The sequence below is a fragment of the Heptranchias perlo genome, chromosome 40, assembly GCF_035084215.1.
Source record: "Heptranchias perlo isolate sHepPer1 chromosome 40, sHepPer1.hap1, whole genome shotgun sequence".
Classification (NCBI taxonomy): domain Eukaryota; kingdom Metazoa; phylum Chordata; class Chondrichthyes; order Hexanchiformes; family Hexanchidae; genus Heptranchias; species Heptranchias perlo.
Window position 1 is genome coordinate 14,027,514 of NC_090364.1, and position 22,890 is coordinate 14,050,403.

The window sequence follows — 22,890 nt, forward strand, 5'->3', positions numbered from 1 at the left end:
CGAGGGAGAAGGGAATAGAGGGATACAGGGGGTAGGGTGGGAAGAGGTAATTAGAGTGGGAGGAGTATAAACCAGTTGGGCCGAATGGCCTGTTTCTGTGCTGTAGATTCTATGTAATGCAATCTGTGGAATGATTCTAAGCCAGGTCTTGGAGGTGAAAGGCCACCATGCAAATTCACTCCCCCATCCAGTCTACTTGAGAGCTCCTTTTTCCAAGCTATTTTCCTTTGAAAACAACTTTTAATTGTCCTTAATAAAAAGTTAGGTTTTATGGGCTTTAATAACACTTATAGATCAAGAATCGGACACAGTAAGGCCGGGGCCATTCCTGCTCAGCGAGGCATTGGGTTGAGCAAGGTGTTTGGGCCTGTCCCATCCTAGGGGTTTATTTTCTTTAAAAGACGGAGTGAGAACAGAGTGAAACCAGATGCTACAACCTGAACGAGGACTGACTCTCTCCGCTGCCTGGAGCAGGATTCAGGGTAATTACATAGAAACATAGAAAATAGGAGTCACTCGGCCCTTTGGGTCTGCTCCGCCATTCAAAATGATCATGGCTGATCATTACATAGAACTACATGGAATGTACAGTACAGAAACAGGCCATTCGGCCCATTTGGTCTACACCAGTGTTTATATTCCACAGCCTCCTCCCTCCCCTCTTCATCTGACCCTATCGGCATAACCTTCTAGTCCTTTCTCCCTCGTGTGATGACAGATTCGGCTGTGTGGCACAACTCATCCAGACTGCAGTTATGGTTTGTTTGCTGTCGGATGTTAGTCTAATACACACTGATAATAATTACAGGGCGGCAGCAAGGGGAGAGGGCACTGGGATAGCTGGACAATGCAGTCTCTGTACTGGAGTTCTGCGCACACACACACAAACACAGACTTGGCTGTCAATGCATTCAGGGTCACTTTTAAACTTTATTTTACAAAGATTTCTCAACTTGTCATCCCGGAATCTGAAGGGCACCTTCGAGGAGATACTGCAACGGCCAACCATTGCCAAGAGCATCAGAAACATGGTGTTACATAACTGCAAATTGCCAAACAATCACCACATTTATATTTTCTATCCAGTTTTCTCTCCATCTCTCCTGTAGACACTGCCTCTTGTATCTTGCCTACATGGTTGTTAGAATCATACAGCACTGAAGGAGGCCATCCCACCCATCATACCCGTGCCAGCTCTTTGAAAGAGATATCCAATTAGTCCCGCTCCCCTGCTCTTTCCCCATTGCCCTGCAAATTTTTCCCCTTCGCGTATTTATTCAATTCCCGTTTGAAAGTTATTATTGAATCTGCTTCCACCACCCTTTCAGGCGGCACATTCCAGGTCATAATAGCTCACTGCGTAAAAAATTGTCTCCTCATCTCCTCTCTAGTTCTTTTGCCAATTATCTTAAATCTGTGTCCTCAATGAGGGGACTCGATAGGGGAGATGCTGAGAGGATGTTACCCCTTCATGGGGGAATCTAAAACGAGGGAGCATAGTCTCAGAATAAGGGGTCGCCTGTTTAAGATGGAAATGAGGAGGAATTTCTTCTCCCAGAGGGTCGTGAATCTTTGGAATTCTTTACCCCAAAAAGCTGCGGAGGCTGAGTCATTGAATACATTCAAGGCTGAGTTAGACAAATTTTTGATCAGCGAGGGAGTCAAAGGATATGGGGAAAGGGCGGGAAAGTGGAGTTGAGGTAAAAATCAGATCAGCCGTGATCTCATTAATTGGCGGAGCAGGCTCGAGGGGCCGAATGGCCTACTCCTGCTCCTATCTCTTATGGTCTTATGGTCTCTTATGGTCCTCTGGTTACCGACCCTCCTGCCAGTGGAAACAGTTTCTCCCCATTCACTCTATCAAAGCCCCTCATAATTTTTAACACATCTATTAAATCTCCCCTTAACCTTCTCTGCTCTAAGGAGAACAACCTCAACTTCTCCAGTCTCTTCACATAACTGAAGGCCCTCATCCCCGGTACCATCCTGGTAAACCTCCTCTGCACCCTCTCCAAGGCCTTGACATCCTTCCTAAAGTGTGGTGCCCAGAATTGGATACAATACTCCAGCTGAGGCCTAACCAGTGTTTTATAACTTCCTTGCTTTTGTACTCTATGCCTCTATTAATAAAACCAAGGATCCTGTTTGCTTTTTTAACAGTCTTCTTGATGTTCTTCATGAGTGACCTCAATTAGTCATCATCAATGGGCTCGTGGACTGATGGGGGGAGGGGGGGGAAGGATCAGCACGGCCAAACGCAATCCTGTCTTCACCCACACGCCTTTTACAACAATCGTCACTGAATAATGAACAGGATCTGCGGCTACTTTATCCTCTCCCAAACCCAGGCCTTGATGTCAATTGTTTCACCACAACTGTTGTCCCTGGTGAGGTTTTTTAACTCAGCACAGACCAGAGAGTTGAGGCCTTTCTAATCTGTATGGTTTGGTGTTACCAGCTGATGCCTTTACCCAGCGAGCCATGTCTTGTTAGTGATTTGATTTGCTCATCCTCCCCCCCCCTGCCCTTCTTGCAGTCTCTCAGTGTCACACACCTTCCTCAGGTGAGGGAACTCTCGCTCCGAGGCCTGTGCCGATAGCGGTCTGTAGCCGGAAGACGCCTGACAACAAGCCGGGCTGGCTCTCCCTCCGAAACTCCCTCCGTTCCTGTAGGGACACACCTCAGCTCCGCTCAGATAGTCCTCTTCCCTCCCCCGTCTCCCCACTCCCCCCAGCAATGCACAGGCACGTAGTGTTGCCAACCCTCCAGGACTGCCCTGGCGTCTCCAGGAATTAAAGACTAATCTCTAGGACACTGTTACGAGCAAAACCCAAGAGAAAAATCATAGGGGCATTAAAAAAAATTGTGTTTTTAAAAAAAATGTCTTTGAACACTTTGGTTATTAGTAATAAAAATATCTGAGATGGGAAAAAAAAGGCTGTTTGACTAGCAGTCAAAAATCATCCAATCAGGCAATGAAGAGTCGCTTTCCGATTGGCCATGGGAAGGTGGGACGCAGCGAAGAGGGATGTGTTGGGTGACCAATGGCGGGAGTATGGAGTCAAGGCACACCAGGTCCAATCCCAGCCCTGTGCTGAGCTGAGCTGGTTTCAGCCAGGAGTACGGCAGCAGGAGACAGGAGTGGCCTTAGCGGAGGGGAATTGGCTCGGGTTCCTGCTCCTGATCACTATCCAGTGACCACCCCATCACCCCCTCCTCCTCGTCCCCACTCCCCCTTGCTGGACGTGCGTGTAGGAGTCAGGTGAGGGCAGGATCAGGCTTAGCTCTGACACCCCCTGCAGTCTAGGCTCGCACACGAGTTAAGGCTAACTTAAAATTTACATCATTTAAAGGGAAGTGAGAGAGAAGCATGTTTCCTCTGCTCACCATTGGTGGCCGTGCCTTCAGCTGCCTAGGCCCTAAGTTCTGGAATTCCCTCTACCTCTCCCTCCTCCTTTAAGACGCTCCTTAAAACCCACTCCATTGACCAAGCTCCTGTCCTAATATCATCTCATGTGGCTCGGTGTCAAATTTTGTTTGATAATCGCTCCTGTGAAGCGCCTTGGGACGTTTTTACCACATCACAGGTGCTGTACAAATGCTGATTTCTCCGTTCAGGCTTCCTGTAGCCACTTATTGGCCCCGATAGCTTTGTCCAGGATCATAATTTATTGAGAGCGGATGAAAGTCTCAGTCAGGCCGATTCCGATTTCGGCCGTTTGTCCTCGGCAGGCAGTGCAGCATCCGCTGGCCCAACTGAGCAAAGACTCCTGGGTGTGCATTCAATTACGTTTAACCTCCGTGCGTCAGAGAGCAGGAAAAAAAAGTCAGCCAGGGTCCACATTCCTGATTGCTATCCAGTGACCCCCCCTACCCTCGCAACCACCTGCTGGAGAGAGCACGTGTCGACAGTGGGTAAGGACATCAACGATCTTGGCGGCGATGCTTCCCGTGGTGGAATAGCCCACCGAAACTGCGCGTCTTAGCTCGAACACGAAGGATGGCCACTTGTTTGAGGTAACACGGTGTCAGCACCTGCGGGAGTCGTGTCTCAGTTCCTTCAGGAAAGAATATGAACAGAAACTTTAGTATTTGGAGCGGGCTCTGCCAGTTCTGGGTCTCGGGAATCAGTGAAAGTGAACAGCAGAGGAGAAAGGTCCCTTTGTTTCCTTCGATCCAGCCTCAGGAGGGGCTCCATCTGGGAATAAAATTCTGGATGATTCTGCAGGCAGTGGAAAATTCCAAGCGCTCACTCTCAATCATGTCCTCCCCACCGCTCCTCCCTTCCCCCCCCCCAGCCTCACAGGCACACCTCCAGCCCCACACCTCACACTCCACTCCACAGCTGCGTTGGAATTCGGGTCTCTCCGGCAGGATGTAAAAATATCAAGCAAGCCCTGTCACCTTCAAAGCATCACACCACCGCTCCAGACCCCCGGCTGGGAATTTCTCAGGCAGCCTCTAGTTTCTGCTCCTGAACTCACAGCGTGGGCAACACTTCAGCAGAGACGGCTCTGCGCGTCTCACCCAGTCTCTCGAAATCTCAGCACGGACAACAGAACACCCCCCCCCGCCTCCACCTTTTCCCTCCCCTCTTCTCTTTCCAATCAAGCGGAGGTAATTATAAAGGCGACTCACGTTCCCGGGCACACACCAAAGGTACGTGTTTTTAAAACGATTACTTAATAGTTAAGTAACTTTTTCTTTTATTGTCTCAGGTCTTTTTCTCTCCTCTCTGAGGTGTTGCCCCAAATGCCGGATAAAGTTCCACGGATATCACCGTCTTCCCGCAGTGGCTGTTGTGCGCGTGTGGTCTAAGACGGTGAGCTCGCCCAGCGAGCCACGGCCGTGTCAAACCCCGTCCGTACGCCCGGATTTCACAGTACGACACCAATCAGGAGCTGGAACTCGGGCTAATTTTAACCCTTTGTGGCCTAGGTGTGCCGAGGTCAATTGTACGGCCCCTACCGGCCAACCGCAGCTGAGGTCACCTAACTCAGCGCAGGTCGCAAACTGACCGTGATAGTCAAGTAACTTAAAGGAAATTGTGTCGAGTTTCTTGGGAAAAATTTTTTGTATGTATGAGTTTGCTATTTTTTCGCCCTCTCGTTCCTGGAACTGCCTGATCAGCCTGGCAGAGAGTGAATCGTAGAATCATACAGCACAGAAGGAGGCCATTCGGCCCATTGTGTCTGTGCTGGCTCTCTGAAAGAGCGATTCTATTAATCCCACTCCCCCTGCTCTTTCCCATAGCCCCGCAAATTTTTCCCCTTCAAGTATTTATCCAATTCCCTTTTGAAAGTTACTATTGAATCTGCTTTTCAGGCAGTGCATTCCCGATCATAACAACTCGCTGTGTAAAAAAAATTCTCCTCATCTCCCCTCTGGTTCGTTTGCTAATGACCTTAAATCCATGTCCTCTGGTTACTGACCCTCCTTCCAGTGGAAACACTTCCTCCCAATCTACTCTACCAAAACCCTTCATGATTTTGAACACCTCTATTAAATCTCCCTTTAACCGTCTCTGCTCTAAGGAGAACAACACCGGATTCTCCAGTCTAGTGGTTGGCACTTTGATGCTCTGTGGCCGACCAGCAGCGAGAGTCCCACAGTGTCTTACCTCCCCGTAGCAAAATGTCTGGCCTCCCCCCTCAGCTCCTGCTCCTGATGCTATCCCTGAGGTCGAAGGGCCTGCGGAGTGGGGACCTCTTCTCCCATCGCCATCACGCAGCTCGTCGACGCACTGCATGAAAGCGTTACATGGAATTACATAGAACGTACATCACAGAAACAGGCCATTCGGCCCAACTGGTTTGTGCCAGTGTTTATACTCCACATGAGCCTCCTCCCACCCTACTTCATCTAACCCTATCAGCATAACCTTCTATTCCTTTCTCCCTCATGTCTTTATCTGTATTGTAGCGAGTTCCACATTCTCACCGCTCTCTGGGTAAAGAAGTTTCTCTCGAATTCCTTATTGGATTTATTAGTGACTATCTTATATTTATGACCTCTAGTTTTGGTCTCCCCCACAAGTGGAAACATCTTCTCTAAGTCTACCCTATCAAACCCCTTCATAATCTTAAAGACCTCTATCAGGTCACCCCTCTGCCTTCTCTTTTCTAGAGAGAAGAGCCCCAGCCTGTTCAATCTTTTTTTTTTGACATGGGAGTACTTGATATCGGACACACAAGGTGTTCCATTTCCCATATCAACATTCCGAGATCAGTGCAAAAATTCAGCCAAAATTTAATGTTCAAAGAGATAAAAGTTGCCTGTGACATGAGTACAGTGGAACTCTTTTCTAATGAATTGTTCCTGCCAGTTTATAATTCCGTTCTAAAAGGGCAGCCTCTGTTTTCAGAGCTCTCTGAATGACTGGGGCAGCCTTAGGACCCTTAATTGGAAGTGGACTTTGGTGGATTAAGAATTGTTCCTTTCTTTCGGTGTAGCCTATAGAAATTCTGGTCTAAGGATAACATTCATTGCTAGAGTTCGGGTAGGCTGATATTTTCAAGGTCAATTCGAGTGAGGGCCAAGTCAAGAATCTCTGAGCCAAAACTCATTCCAAGTCAAATAAAAGACTGGATCGGGGCATGGATGTGGAGGATCAAGTGCTCTGTGGGACTTAATGGTTCCTGTGCTGCTGAGATGGTGAAATGGGGTCTGAGGAATAATACCGGTCTCCGTTGGCTGACGTAGACTCCATGTAATGGATCTCGCCAATGGTTCAGGGCAGACATGCACTGGCTGGTGTCATACTGAGCCGCACAGACCAGAACTGTTCCCATGTTCGATCACCTGCTCTGTGCTGCTCACTGACCCCAGACAGAACACAAGGTGCTACGACTGACCTCTGCATCTTTGAGTAGTCGGGTTTGAGGGGGAGGATGGGTGGAAATCAGCCTCTAATGATCCAATGATCCGTGCTGGAAAGTGGAATCTGGGGGCCGGGTGAGGTCAGGATGGGCTCAGCAGTAAACCCACCCCCCCAACTATAGACTACTGACACCCACTGTTTAATCTTATAAAGAAAGACTTGCATTTAAATAGCGCCTTCTCATGACCACAGGACGACCTAAAGCGCTTTAAAGCCAATTAAGTACTTTCTTGACGTGTAGTCACTGTTATAGGAAACGCGGCAGCCAATTTGCGCACAGCAAGATCCCACAAACAGCAGTGTGTTAATGACCAGATAATCTGTTTTTAGTTTGTTGGTTGAGGGATAAATATTGGCCCAGGACAATAGAGGTGAAGAATCACCACTTACATGAGGAACTTAGAGTTGTTGGAACCGCAGAACTGTGTCCCTGTACGGGTTAGCACCTTCAGAAGAGGGGAGGGAGAAAATTGGTAAAGCCAGAAAAGCCTTGTACATCACATGTCTGGGCGGGAGGGGTCAAAACTGGGGCCTGTGAGCCACTTGCAACTCATAAGCCCCAGCAATTCAGCCTTGGAAGCCCAGGTACCCCAGCCCCATGTGTGCTCATATTTCATATTGTTGGTCTGTCCTGTTTGAATTCTGTGGACCTAGAGGTTTGGAAAGGACCGTTCTAAACTCTCTTACCTCTTTGGTGGATGAATCCTAAATCAGAACCCCAAAGATCTGTTAGTGTCAGTAACTTGGGATGTATGGGACTGAATGGGAAAGTGCTCTGTGGCCCTCCCCCCTAGGCTCCATAGTATCATAGAATCGGAGAATGGCTACAGCACAGAAGGAGGCCATTTGGCCCGTCGAGCCCATGCCGGCTCTTCGTAAGAGCAATCCAGTTAGTCCCATTCCCCCGCTCTTTCCCCGTAGCCCTGCAAGTTTTTTCCCTTTAAGTATTTATTCAATTCCTTTTTGAAAGCCATGATTGAATCTGCTTCCACCGCCCTTTCAGGCAGCGCATTCCAGATCATAACAACTCACTGTGTAAAAAAATTTTTCCTCATGTTGCCTTTGATTCTTTTGCCAATCACCTTAAATCTGTGTCCTCTGGTCTCGACCCTTCCACCTATGGGAACTGTTTCTCTTTATTTACTTTATCTAAACTCTTCATGATTTTGAACACCTCTATCAAATCTCCTCTCAACCTTCTCTGCTCTAAGGAGAACAACCCCAGCTTCTCCAGTCTATCCACATAACTGAAGTCCCTCATCCCTATAACCATTCTAGTAAATCTTTTCTGCACCCTCTCTAAGGCCTTCACATCCTTCCTAAAGAGCGGTGCCCAGAATTAGACACAATACTCCAGCTATAGCCGAACCAGTGTTTTATAAAGGTTCAACACAACTTCCTTGCTTTTGTACTCTATGCCTCTATTTATAAAGCCCCAGGATCCAGTATGCTTTATTAACTGCTTTCTGAACCTGTCCTGGCACCTTCAAAGATTTGTGCACATATACCCCCAGGTCTCTCTGCTCCTGTACCCGCTTTAGAATTGTACCATTTAGTTTATATTGCCTCTCCTCATTCTTCCTGCCAACATGTATCACTTCGCACTTCCCTGCTTTAAATTTCATCTGCCATGTGTCTGCCCATTCCACCAGTCTGTCTACATCCTCCTGAAGTCTGTTACTATCCTCCACATTGTTTATTACATTTCCAAGTTTCTTGTCACCTGCAAATTTTGAAATTGTGCCCTGTACACCCAAGTCCAAGTCATTCATATACATCAAAAAAAGCATTGTTCCCAGTACCAACATCTGGGGAACACCACTGTACACCTTCCTCCAGTCCAAAACACAACCGTTCACCTCTACTCTGTGTTTCCTGTCACTTAGCCAATTTTGTATCCGTGCTGCCACTGCCCCTTTTATTCCATGGGCTTCAATTTTGTAGACAAGCCTATTATGTGGCACTTTATCAAACACCTTTTGGAAGTCCATATACACAACATCAACCCCATTGCCCTCATCAACCCTCTCTGTTACCTCATCAAAAAACTCAATCAAGTTAGTTAAACACGATTTGCCTTTAACAAATCCATGCTGGCTTTCCTTTATTAATCCACACTTGTCCAAGTGACTGCTAATTCTGACCCGGATTATTGTTTCTAAAAGCTTCCCCACCATCGAGATTAAACTGACTGGCCTGTAGTTGCTGGGTTTATCCTTACACCCTTTTTTGAACATGTGATGAAACCTCCAGAAATAGTATGGGCAAAAATTCAGATGTAAAATACACACAGTGGGGCCAGGGGTCGCCAACCCTCCAGGATTGCCCTGGAGTCTCCAGGAATTAAAGATTAATCTCCCGGACACTGCTGTGAGCAACATGCAGGTGAAAAAATTCAAAGGGCTGTTTCGCTAACAGTCACAAGTAATCCACTGGGTAACAAAGAGACTGTTCCTTTCCAATTGGCCATGGGAAGGCAGTGCGCCTGGAGAATGGACCAATAGCAGGAGTGTGGAGGCGGGGCAGTTCGCGGAGGGAGGTCATGTGACGAAACCTCCAGGAATACGCCCGACTAGAGTTGGCAACCCTAGCAGGGGACATACACACACACACACACCACACACGCACGCCGTCACAGATATACTGTAACAAGTCAAATTGAGGCCCTGTGCTACCCCATAGGATGGAGGCCACAGGTCTGCTTACAGCAGCCTGTTCAGAAGGCCATCAGCCATGGGCCTTGGATCAGGTCACAGTCATTGAGTGGAATGGGCAAAACAGGGAAAAGGGGAGAAGTATAAATTAGGAAAATAATTCAGAGTTCATATTCACAATAAAAGTACACAGGGTCACACTCAGTCCCATCAACCTTTATATGAATAACTTTGAAAGAAAAAAATTTGCATTTATATAGCTAATTTCATGACCCCAAACATCTCTGTTCTGATATAGGTAAACACAGCAGCCAAACTACGCACAGCAAGATCCCACAAACAGCAATGAGATAAGTGGTCCAGATAATCTGTTTTAGTGGTGTTGACTGAGTGGTAAATGTTGGCCATTTTGACATACTTCCTACAGTTGGTTCAGTTTGTCAATGGCAGATGTTTTAGTGGGAGTCCTGCTTTCTTATCGACAATGGAGACCACGGAAGGAGAACAAAATGGAATCTTGCCCTCAAATTGAAAAAAGAATATTTGAACTAAACTCTAGCGGTAGAATCGCAGTCAGCGAGAGAAAGTGATGTTGGTCGATAGAGAAATGTTGGCGTGGGATCTTTTACATCCACCTAAGAGGGCAGACGGGAACAAGTAGCACAGTACAGCATTCCCTCACTACTGCACTAAAGTGTCAGCCTCAATTAGATACACAAGTCCCTGGAATGGGGCTCGAACCCATAACCTTCTGCATCAGAGGTGACATTAGCTCTCCACTTCAGTCCCACGCTCCTGATCTTTGGCCACCTGGTGCGGAGGGGGGCCGGGCAAGGAGGAGGGCCTCCTCGTGGATCTGCCCCAGGGCCTGGCCAAGGTGGCCATCCACAGGGCTGGACGCGGCTCGTGGGGTGGGGGGAGGAGAGGGGGTCACCCTGGCTGTCTGCCTTTCTTCCGCGGACTTGTCCGCGCCTGAGAGGCCCTGGAGAAGGAGCACTCAGTGTCTGCCGGTACGCTTGAGGCCTTCCGCGACCGGTGGGCACCGCAGGGACTGGAGTTATACTGGATACCAGCAACAACATTATTATTTAAGTTTATAAGTTTCTGTTTGTTTTTTTATGGTTTTGTTCTTTATTAGTTGTGTCCCTCTAAAAAGGGGCCACTTTTGTTTGTTTTTTGTTTGAGGCCAACTGTGTCTCCTCATTGGTTTTATTGAGAAAAGGCTGCAAATGAGCTGAGGCTGACATCTTTGTTAAATGTTTTCAACTGCATCTGTTTCCCGTGTCCTTCACTCAAACAATACTCTGGGATTATGTGTGACTGACAGGAGACGGAAGCATCAAAATGAAACAGGACTGCAATACAAATCCAAACATCAGCGCACTCATTTCTAGGAAGCCCTGTACCTTTGTTTTATTACTTGCGCCAATTTTACCAGCCGTGTAAAATGTAAAATAAAAGGTTGGTTACCATACGGCCTTTCAGTGGCGGACATGTGTCCGAGGGAGGATGCTGGGAATATTCTGGCCTATTCTTTACTCTGCAATTAGGACATAGGGGGTTGCCAACTCTTATTGGACGTATTCTTGGAGGTTTCACCACATGACCTCCTGCCTCCAATCGCCACGCCCGGTCAAACAGCCTTTTTTTTATAACTAATAAGTAAAAGTGTTCAGAGGAAATTTTAAAAATACACAAGTTATTTTAAGGCCTCTTTGATTTTTATCCCGGGTTTTGCTCGCAGCTGTGTCCTGGGGATTAATCTTTAAATCCTGGAGACTCTAGGACAATCCTGGAGGGTTGGCAACGCTATTAGTACACCAGGGGCATTTTTAATATGGACCAGGGATGTCAAACCCATTTTATATGGTGGGCCTGATCCAATATCCTGGCACCTGGTCACATCCAGCAAAAAGCTATTCAGATAGAAATAAATCAGAAGGTCCCACTCCAGAGACTTGAGCACAAAATCTAGGCTGACACTCCCAGTGCAGTACTGAGGGAGTGCTGCACTGTCAGAGGTGCCGCCTTTCGGATGAGACATTAAACCGAGGCCCCGTCCGCCCTCTCAGATGGATGTAAAAGATCCCACGTCACTATTCGAAGAAGAGCAGGGGAGTTCTCCTCGGTGTCCTGGCCAATATTTATCCCCCAACCAACATCACTAAATAGATTATCTGGTCATTTATTTTATTGCTGTTTGTGGGATCTTGCTGTGCGCAATTTGGCTGCCGTGTTTCCTACTTTACATCAGTCACTACTCTTCTAAAGTACTTAATTGGCTGTAAAGCACTTTGGGACGACCTTAGGTCGTGAAAGGCGCTATATAAATGCAAGTACTTTTTTTCTTTCTTTTGTTCAATACATTCTCTTGATAATTTAAACCTAAAACAAGGCCCGGTGTTTTTTTACATTGGTTCATGGGATGTGGGCGTCGCTGGCAAGGCCGGCATTTATTGCCCATCCCTAATTGCCCTCGAGAAGGTGGCGGTGAGCCGCCTTCTTGAACCGGTGGTGAAGGTTCTCCCACAGTGCTGTTAGATAGGGATTTTGGAGTTGTGAGACTCCAGCATTAATTGAAGACGGGAGAATCCTGAAGAGGTGCAGGTCAATTTCAGTAGCTGAAGTAATTATCAGAAAGTTTTTTCTGTTCATTATCCTGAGGACATTACCAAAATTATACCTGGATATCAAGGCAGGCAAAGATACTCTTGAAGTCAGAGAATTGGAACTCGCCTGTGAGAGTAATCTAAAATACAGAAGCTTTAAAATCTAGAGTAAGAAGAAGAACTTGCATTTATATAGCGCCTTGCACAACCTTAGGATGTCTCGATGCTCTTTACAACCAATGAAGTACTTTTGAAACGTAAGCACTGTTGTAATGTAGGAAACGCGGCAGCCAATTTGCGCACAGCAAGCTCCCACAAACAGCAATGAGATAATGATCAGATTTAGTGATAAATATTGGCCAGGACACCAAGGAGAACTCCCCTGTTCTTCTTCAAAATAGTGTCGTGGAATCTTTTACGTCCACCGGAGAGGGCAGATGGAGCCTTGGTTTAATGTCTCATCCAAAAGATGGCACCTCCAACTCCCTCAATACTACACTGGAGCATCTACCTAGGTTTTGTACTCAAGTCTTTGGAGTGGGGTTTGAACCCACACAACCCACTGAGCCACAACTGACACTGCAGGAGTGTAGAAAAGGCCCACAAACATAAAGGGGGATTGCTTGCAGACTACGGCAGGCCAAAGTTGAATAGTTGAGATACAAGGCCAGATGAATATTGTGGAGTTTTGTTTCATTGCCTTTGGTGATTGAGAAATATTCATACAGAGCTTCCCTCGGTAGACAAATGTGCATGATCTGTGACAGACATAGGTTTGATGGGCTGAGGCCTTTCTCATCCCACGCTTCCTTCAGTTCTTAATAACTGAATTGGAAGAGGTGTCTGTGGATGGAAATATTTACCCTCTATGCCCTTAATGTTTTTGCAAGTCACTTGTTTTATCTTTTTCCTTGAAGTCTTGCTGGGTGTCACACTCTCCCCATCAGAGAGCGGGCGCTGGAAACCAACAGCTTGGCATCTTACAGTTTTACTCTACTAATCAAGTGCTCGGACATGCACAAAAGAGGCACAGGGTGACATTTCCTCTTGTTTTCCCTCCTTCCCTGATGACAGAAGCACCTGACCACTCCACAGTGGCTGGCCTGCAACTGGGGACTCACCATTGTGGGAATGAACCATATATGCTACCAGTCCATGGCACCTGAGATTGGGACTCTCACTCTGGAAGGAATCGTGTGTGACCGACAGATAATCCAACTGTACTGTGAGTTCTTAAAGAGACATGTGCACTTGCACCAAGTCCCGTTCACCCATCACCCCTGTGCTCGCTGACCTATATTGGCTCCCGGTCCGGGAACGCCTCGATTTTAAAATTCTCATCCTTGTTTTCAAATCCTTCCCTGGCCTCGCCCCTCCCTATCTCTGTAACCTCCTCCAGCCCTACAACCCTCCAAGATCTCTGCGCTCCTCCAATTCTGGCCCCTTGCACATCCCTGATTTCCTTTGCCCCGCTATTGGCGGCCGTGCCTTCAGCCATCTAGGTCCTAAGCTCTGGAATTCCCTCCCTAGACCCCTACGCCCTGCTACCACTCTCTCCTCCTTTAAGACGCAGCTTAAAACCTACCTCTTTGACCAAGCTTTTGGTCACCTGTCCTAATATCTCCTTATTTGGCTCGGAGTCAAATTTATGTCTGATAAGGCTCCTGTGAAGCACCTTGGGATGTTTTACCATGTTAAAGGTGCTTTATAAATGCAAGTTGTTGTTGTTTGGAACTGTCTTCTTCTGAAGCTGGAAATCACTCTTTTTTAAAGAAATAAGTAAGGGGACATTCGGCGCAGAAAGCAAATGGGCACGTATGAGTTAAGATGTAGAGTTGGAGTGGGGTGGAATTCTGACAGTGATGAATTTACAGAACAGGTTAAGAGTTCACTTGTGGAATTAATTTCCATTCACAACACTTGCTGTTAGCTCTGACCTCTCGGAGCGACGGTGGGAATCTGACCCTTAATCCATGAAGTGTGACAGGGAGCTCGCACCCAGGTGGCCCTGAGGCTGGACCTGGGACAGTAGCACACTGGGAGGACAAATGAGTAAAGTACATGAGACAGACGAGTGTCCCAGTGTGAGACACTTACTACTTAAAAGTTGGGTCCCTGGCATTTAAACGCCTCATCATCCCTACCTGAAAGAAAAGGTAACATCACATCACTGTTTTTTTACTAAGTATGTTTGAATGGAGGCAATGGATTGTGGGTCCCTCTCCTTGTTCATAATGTCGATGGAGTTGGATTTTATCACTTCCATAAGTGGAGTGCGGCACAAAATGGCCAACTCAGGCCATGCAAGTATAGAGATATCTTTCATTACAACATCTAAGATTATGGTGCGATCCAATTGATGGTAAGCCCCCTGTCATATACACAGAAACTCTGTAGTGATGGAGTTATTTTTGTCTTTAATTTTCTCCCCTTCCCTCCTGCCCTTACTGGGTTATGGTTCCACAGGTGCCAGACATCCCATATATTATGCTAATTATTCATGTATGAGCCTTGACAGCATTGGCAAGCTGTCCAACTATGGAGGGCAGCACAACCAAGGTCAACCCTGTCCTCACCCAGAGTCCATGCATGTACAGTTTCCAGTATGTTCCAGTAAGGATCATTGTCTAGCAATCAAGAACAAGAACATACGAATTAAGAGCAGGAGTAGGCCATTCAGCCCCTCGAGCCTGCTCTGCCATTTGATAAAATCATGGCTGATCTGATTGTGACCTCAACCCTTATTTTCCCCGTCTCCCTACTATAACCTTTGACTCCCTTGTTAATCAGGAATCTATCTAACTCAGCCTTAAAAATATTCAGTGACCCTGCCTCCACCGCTCTCTGGGGAAGGAAGTTCCACAGACTCATGTCCCTCTGAGAGAAAAAAATTCTCCTCATCTCCGTCTTAAATGGGAGACCCCTTATTTTTAAACTGTGGCCCCTAGTTCTAGTCTCTCCCACAAGGGGAAACATCCTCTCAGCATCCACCTCTTCTGGTCCCCTCAGGATCTTATATGTTTCAATAAGATCACCTCTCATTCTTCTAAACTCCAGTGTATACAGGCCCAACTTGTCCAACCTTTCCTCATAAGATAACCCCCTCATCCCAGGAATCAGTCGAGTGAACCTTCTCTGAACCGCCTCCAAAGCAATTATGTCCTTTCTTAAATAAGGAGACCAAAACTGCACACAGTATTCTCGATGTGGTCTCACCAATTCCCTGTACAACTGCAGCAAAACATCTCTACTTTTATATTCCATTCCCTTTGCAATAAATGACAACATTCCATTTGCCTTCCTAATCACTTGTGTACCTGCATACTAACTTTTTGTGATTCATGTACTAGGACACCCAGATCCCTCTGTACCTCAGAGTTCTGCAATTTCTCTCCATTTAAATAATATACTGCTTTTCTATTCCTCCTGCCAAAGTGGACAAGTTCATATTTTCCCACAGTATACTCCATCTGCCAAATTTTTGCCCACTCACTTAACCTTTCTATATCCCTTTGCAGACTCCTTATGGACGATCTTCCCTTCCCTAGCAACAGGGCCACCAAGGTCAGTTGTAGTGACCTTTCATGTGTGAGCCTGGGCAGTGAGTGTCAGCATGTGACCATTTTTTTTATTCGTTCATGGGATGTGGGCGTCGCTGGCGCGGCCAGCATTTATTGCCCATCTCTAATTGCCCTTGAGAAGGTGGTGGTGAGCCGCCTTCTTGAACCGCTGCAGTCCGTGTGGTGAAGGTTCTCCCACAGTGCTGTTAGGAAGGGAGTTCCAGGATTTTGACCCAGCGACGATGAAGGAACGGCGATATATTTCCAAGTCAGGATGGTGTGTGACTTGGAGGGGAACGTGCAGGTGGTGTTGTTCCCATGTACCTGCTGCTCTTGTCCTTCTAGGTGGTAGAGGTCGCGGGTTTGGGAGGTGCTGTCGAAGAAGCCTTGGCGAGTTGCTGCAGTGCATCCTGTGGATGGTACACACTGCAACCACAGTGCGCCGGTGGTGAAGGGAGTGAATGTTTAGGGTGGTGGATGGGGTGCCAATCAAGCGGGCTGCTTTGTCCTGGATGGTGTCGAGATTCTTGAGTGTTGTTGGAGCTGCACTCATCCAGGCAAGTGAAGAGTATTTCATCACACTCCTGACTTGTGTCTTGTAGATGGTGGAAAGGCTTTGAGGAGTCAGGTATTAAGGGATATGGGCCAAAGGCAGGTATATGGAGTTTGACCACAGATCAGCCATGATCTTATCAAATGGCGGAGCAGGCACAAGGAGCTGAATGGCCTACTCCTGTTCCTATGTTCCTATGTTCCTAGGAGGTGAGTCACTCGCCGCAGAATACCTAGCCTCTGACCTGCTCTTGTAGCCACAGTATTTATGTGGCTGGTCCAGTTAAGTTTCTAGGATGTTGATGGTGGGAGATTCGGCGATGGTAATGCCGTTGAATGTCAAGGGGAGGTGGTTAGACTCTCTCTTGTTGGAGATGGTCATTGCCATAGAGGGCATCGCAGTGTAATAAATCCGACCCTGACACCTTTTGGGTGGTGACGAGATTCTTTATGGAGGTGATCAAACCAAGCACAATGCTCGAGTGATATTTATAAGAACAGGACAATATTACCCCATTCCCTTCTTGAGTAGAGTCAATAGTAGAGCTTTACCTCTACTATTGACCCCTTACAATCATCTGCACTTATACTGTTCTTGTAATCGGTAATCGAATGCTTGCACCTCGAGCCTCAAAATGTGACACTGTTTTTCCAACATAACAAGGTCAGGGAAGATAAAGTTGATTGGTTATGAGTTTAGACTGGAAGGAGATGAGGCCGATCATCCATGAGCGGCTAATCTCAACAGGCTAATCTCTTTAAGAGAAAGGACATTGTCCAGAGCTACGGTGACCAAAAAGACATTACCTAGGATTACAGCGGCTATACTAAGCACAGGTTATTTCAACATTTTAGTTTTAACTGTTTCATTGCCAGGTAGCGTAATTAAAATGATATGTACACCATATCTTCATGGGCTCTTGCTTGAATCTTCCTTGACCTGTCCGTTCTTACAAGTCAAGCCTGATCACTCTTCATTCATGGTCTCCCAGTAAGGGACAAGGAGAGAGAATTCTTCTCAATTAAACTCATTTCCTTAAAGCAGTAGGTGTTGAGAGAAATTGCAGCCAAACAGCACAACCTGGGATGTCCCTGTTCTCTGTGACCGAGTGACCGTGACCGTGCCTCTGAGTCACCAGCGGAGATGGCACTGAAGACTTTTTTTATCCTATTTACTAATTATTTTTTCTCACCGCAAGCGTCCGATTGAGGTTCACGGTGTGAGGGTTTTCTTTTTTGCAGATGTTCTCGCCGAGCTCCAGCCAAAGCCGAGCCCTTACGCACTGGATCCTGGGGGCTGTAGTCACTGCTCTTGTGGCCGGTAGCATGGCCTGTCCACCTTACTGCATCTGCGACAACATCCAGCGCGTGGTGACCTGCATAAGGAAACAGCTCACGGAGATCCCCATCACCATACCCGAGGTTTGTACAGCAACGGCACTAAAAGGAACCCCAAGTTAATACCAAGCTTTGCAACTCCACAGATAGTCACAGCTGCCAGGCTTTAGTGGCCAGGGTTTTGCGAGGCGGAAAGGAACACCTTAGCCAGAAATAAACAAGAGAAAATGCTGGAAACACTCAGCAGGTCAGGCAGCGTCGGCGGAGAGAAAAAGGTCATCATGAAAAGTCATCAACTTTAAATGTTCGTTTGAATCGGTGCCTTTAGGAGAGGAGGGAGGAAAGATTGTGGGAGATAAAAAAGTCAAATCTTCTTGAATAAATATCAACGGTTGGTATCTGTCCATGTTTGAATTGCCAGGACAGACATAAGAGAGACAATGAAGTAATGAAGGCATTCACAGTGAGTATAAGGGAATCGAATCTGGAGAAGCACCAGTAGACTGGATCAGGTCAATGTGGTGCCCATTTTCATAAAATGTGACAAAACAGATGTAGGCAAGTAGAGACTCAAATAGTCCTTATGTCCCATGTGTCATGTGACATACTGGAATCGATTAATCTTGAGAATTATCTACAGAGTAATAGCCTAATAAAACAGTACTCAACGCGGGTTTACAAAGGGAAGATCCTACCAGACCAACTTCCTGCACTGTGGTGTATCTAGACAATGCACTGCACAAAAGACTACAGCTAGGCCCAAAACCGTAGGGGTTCAGTGTAAATCTTAGGAAAGTATAAGAAACTGGCTGAAAGGTAGAAAACAGCAGGTACTTACTAGGGGCTATGTCTCTTGCGCATCCCTGACTTCCTTCACTCCACCATTGGCAGCCGTGCCTTCAGCCATCTAGGCCCTTAACTCTGGAATTCCCTCCCTAAACCTCTCCACCTCGCTACATGCCACTCCTTTAAGACGCTCCTTAAAATCTACCTGTTTGATCAAGCTTTTGGCCGCCTGGCCTTATGTTCTTTGGCTCATGTCAAATTTTTGTCTGATTACGTTCCTGTACATTAAAGGCGCAGATGCAAGTTACGGTTGATTCTGAAGATGGAGCTCAGAAACTCAGAATGAGTTGGACAGTATGTGTAAATGGGCAGAGCAGATGAAATTTAATATAGACAAATGTAAATTCTGTGCATAGAAGAGTGAAATGGGAAACATATGTGCTCCATGGATGGTGTAGTTTAGGATGTAACCAAAACAGACCTAGGAGTCTTAATAGAATCGATCCTCAATATATCCAACCAATGTGGAGCACCAATCAATAAAGCCAATAGAATGATAAACTACTGTAGTTAAAACACTGTGTTCACTTCTGGGCACCGCATCTCAGGAAGGATATATTGGCCTTGGAGGGCGTGCAGCACAGATTCACCAGAATGATGAATCAATGCTGGGGCCTCAGCTGTTTACAATATGTATCAATGGCTTAGATGAAGACACCGAGTGTAATGTATCCAAGTTTTCTGATGATACAAAGCTAGGTGGGAAAATAAGCTGTGAGGAGGACGCAAAGGGATATAGACAGGTTAAGTAAATGGGTGAGAAGGTGGCAGATGGAGTATAATGTGGGGAAATGTGAAATTATCCACTTTGGTAGGAAGAATAGAAAAGCAGAATATTTTTTGAAAGGTGAGAGACTAAGAAATGTTGGTAGTCAGAAGGATTTGGGTGTCCTTGTACACAAGTCATAGAAAGTTAACATGCAGGTGCAGCAAGCAATTAGGAAGGCAAATGGTATGATAGCCTTTATTGCAAGGGGGTTGGAGTATAAGAGAAAGGAGGTGTTGCTGCAATTATATAGGGCTCTGGTGAGACCACACCTGGAGTACTGTGTACAGTTTTGGTCTCCTTACCTAAGGAAGGATGTACTTGACTTAGAGCAACGAAGGTTCATTTGATTGATTCCTGGGATGAGAGGGTTGTCCTCTGAGGAGAGATTGTGTAGAATGGGCCTGTATTCTCTGGAGTTTAGAAGAATGAGAGGTGATCTCATTGAAACGTATAAAATTCTTAGAGAGTGTGACATGGTAGATGCTGAGAGGCTGTTTCCTCTGGCTGAAGAGTCTAGAACTAGGGGCCATAGTCTCAAGATAAGAGGTCGGCCATTTAGAACTGAGATAAGGAAAAATTTCTTCACTCAGAGGGTTGTGAATCTTTGGAATTCTCTACCCCAGAGGGCTGTGGATGCTCAGTCATTGAGTATATTCAAGATTGAGATCGATAGATTGTTGGACACTAAGGGAATCAAGGGATATGGGGATCGGGCAGGAAAGTGGAGTTCAGGTAGAAGATCAGCCATGATCTTGTTGAATGACGGAGCAGGCTCGAGGGGCCGTATGGCCTACTCCTGCTCCTATTTCTTATGTTCTTATACCGGGGCTAAAAGGGTTAAATTATGAGGACAGGTTGCACAGACTAGGCTTGTATACCCTTGTTTATAGAAGATCACCTAATTGAGGTGCTTAAGATGATTAATGGAATTAATAGGGTAGATGGAGAGAAACTATTTCCTCTGGTGGGGGAGTCCAGAACAAGGGGGCGTAACCTTAAAATTAGAGCTAGGCCATTCTGGGTGATGTCAGGAAGCACTTCTTCACACAAAGGGTAGTGCAAATCTAGAACTCTCTCCCCCAAAAAGCTGTTGAGGCTGGGGGTCAATTGAAAATGTCAAAACTGAGATTGATAGATTTATGTTAGGCAAGGGTATTAAGGGTAATGGAACCGAGATGGGTAGGTGGAGTTAAGATACAGACCAGCCATGATCTAATTGAATGGTGGAACAGGCTGAAGGGGCTGAATGGCCTGCTCCTGATCCTGTGTTCCTAACACCAACACAGCAGAGTTACAAATCAGGGAAGTCATGGTCAAACTGTAGAGTCTGACCAGACCTCACCTGGACTACTGTGTCCAGTCCTGGTCACCAAAACCTATAGGAGATATTCAGGTGCTGGCAGGAATTCAGAGACGAGCCATGTTTCTGAATCCCCGTGTCAGGGGCCTGAGTTATGAGAAAAGACTTAAGAAACGTGACTTTTAGCATTGAAAAGAAAAGACGTGATATTTTAGAGGTATACATAGAATTACATTAAATTTACATCACAGAAGCAGGCCATTCAGCCCAACTGGTCTATGCTGGAGTTTATCCTCCATACGAGCCTCCTCCCACCCTGCTTCATCTAACCCTATCAGCATATCCTTCTATTCCTTTCTCCCTCACGTGTTTATCTAGCTTCCCCTTAAATGCATCAGTTCATGCTAGTAATTCCAGAATATAACTTCAAAGAGAGTAGGACAAGGGGGACACAGATTTAAACTAATAAAAAGTCCATTTAACACTGAGGTCCTCACACAAAGGATGAGCAATACATGGAACGGGCTTTTGATTAAAGTAGAAGACCTGGAATAATTTAAGAAGAAATTGGATGCTGGAATGGGGAGAGTGTGGGGTTTTTTTCCTAGATAGACTGAATGGTCTTTCTCAACTGTATTTACCTTGTTATCTTCTGGTTAGAGTTGGAAATCCCAGGTAAAATCCAAGAGCAAACCATGGTTAGCCAGTCTGTGAATACCAGAAGCTGCAGTGATTTATGGTTGGCCAGTTCGTTAGATCTGCAGGGTGCAGTTCATTGAGTTACCTGCTGTAGCTGGGGGCAGACAGAGCTTAGCTCTGAGTTCCTGCTGGGAGCGATCAGCTTTCAACACAGGGCGGTGTTCAGGAAAAAGCTCATTTAAAAAGAGCGCAATGCAAGAGGAAGGTCTCCCACACCTTACTGGTTTGATCTATCAGAAACTCTGGTTTCTGCACAATTAGCCGCACTTTTTAACAAAAATACATTTAGCTCATTACTTAGTTTGCTGGTGTATTTTGTATCAAACTGAAGAAATGAAGGGTGTGATATCTTAAAGCTTCTGGAGACCGAAAGGAGCCCTCTGAATTCCCAAAATACTTGGCTACACCTGAACCCTTCGGCACTTGGTTAATTCCTTGGCCTCGTAAAACATTTCCCAGATTGATAGGTCTGTCCTGGGTTAATGCAACACATCCAGACAGTACAGTTTTTGCGGGAGTGTCCATAGAATCATAGAATGGTTACAGCATTGAAGGAGGCCATTTGGCCCATTAAGCCCATGCCGGCTCTCTGCAAGAGCAATCCAGCTAGTTCCACTCCCCCGCCCCTTCCTCGTAGCCCTGCAAATTTTTTCCTTTTATAGTACTTATCCAATTCCCTTTTGAAGGCCATGATTGAATCTGCCTCCAACACCCCCTCAGGCAGTGCATTCCAGATCATAACCACTTGCTGTGTAAAAAAAAAGTTTTTCCTCATGTCACCTTTGGTTCTTTTGCCAATCACCTTATTCTGTGCCATCTGGTTCTTGACTCTTCCACCAATGGGAACAATTTCTCTCTATCTACTCTGTCTAGACCCTTCATGATTTTGAATATCCCTATCAAATCTCCTCTTAACCTTCTCTGTTCCAAGGAGAACAACCCCAGCTTCTCCAGTCTATCCACGTAACTGAAGTCCCTCATCCCTGGAACCATTCCAGTAAATCTTTTCTGCACCCTCTCTAAGGCCTTCACATCCTTCCTAAAGCCCATTTCAACTATTTTTTTTATTCGTTCATGGGATGTGGGCATCACTGGCAAGGCCAGCATTTATTGCCCATCCCTAATTGCCCTTGAGAAGGTGGTGGTGAGCCGCCATCTTGAACCGCTGCAGTCCGTGTGGTGAAGGTTCTCCCACAGTGCTGTTAGGTAGGGAGTTCCAGGATTTTGACCCAGCGACGAAGAAGGAACGGCGATATATTTCCAAGTCGGGATGGTGTGTGACTTGGAGGGGAACGTGCAGGTGTTGTTGTTCCCATGTGCCTGCTGCTCTTGTCCTTCTAGGTGGTAGAGGTCATGGGTTTCGGAGGTGCTGTCGAAGAAGCCTTGGCGAGTTGCTGCAGTGCATCCTGTGGATGGTACACACTGCAGCCACAGTGTGCTGGTGGTGAAGGGAGTGAATGTTTAGGGTGGTGGATGGGGTGCCAATCAAGCAGGCTGCTTTGTCCTGGATAGTGTTAAGCTTCTTGAGTGTTGTTGGAGCTGCACTCATCGAGGCAAGTGGAGAGTATTTCATCACACTCCTGACTTGTGCCTTGTAGATGGTGGAAAGGCTTTGGGAACTCAGGAGGTGAGTCACTCGCTGCAGAATACTCAGCCTCTGACCTGCTCTTGTAGCCACAGTAT

At 46.4% G+C, this 22,890-nt stretch overlaps 1 protein-coding gene across 1 annotated transcript in view; it reads left to right on the top strand.

Moving 5' to 3' along the window:
• Positions 1-17,503: 17,503 nt before the first annotated feature.
• The window catches only part of LOC137305724 (chondroadherin-like protein), a 30,508-nt gene continuing 25,121 nt past the window's right edge, over positions 17,504-22,890 (top strand). The window contains exon 1 of the mRNA XM_067974658.1: positions 17,504-17,677. Within this exon, the coding sequence (XP_067830759.1) occupies positions 17,582-17,677 (96 nt within the window). The 5' untranslated portion in view covers positions 17,504-17,581. The remainder of the gene's footprint in view (positions 17,678-22,890) is intronic.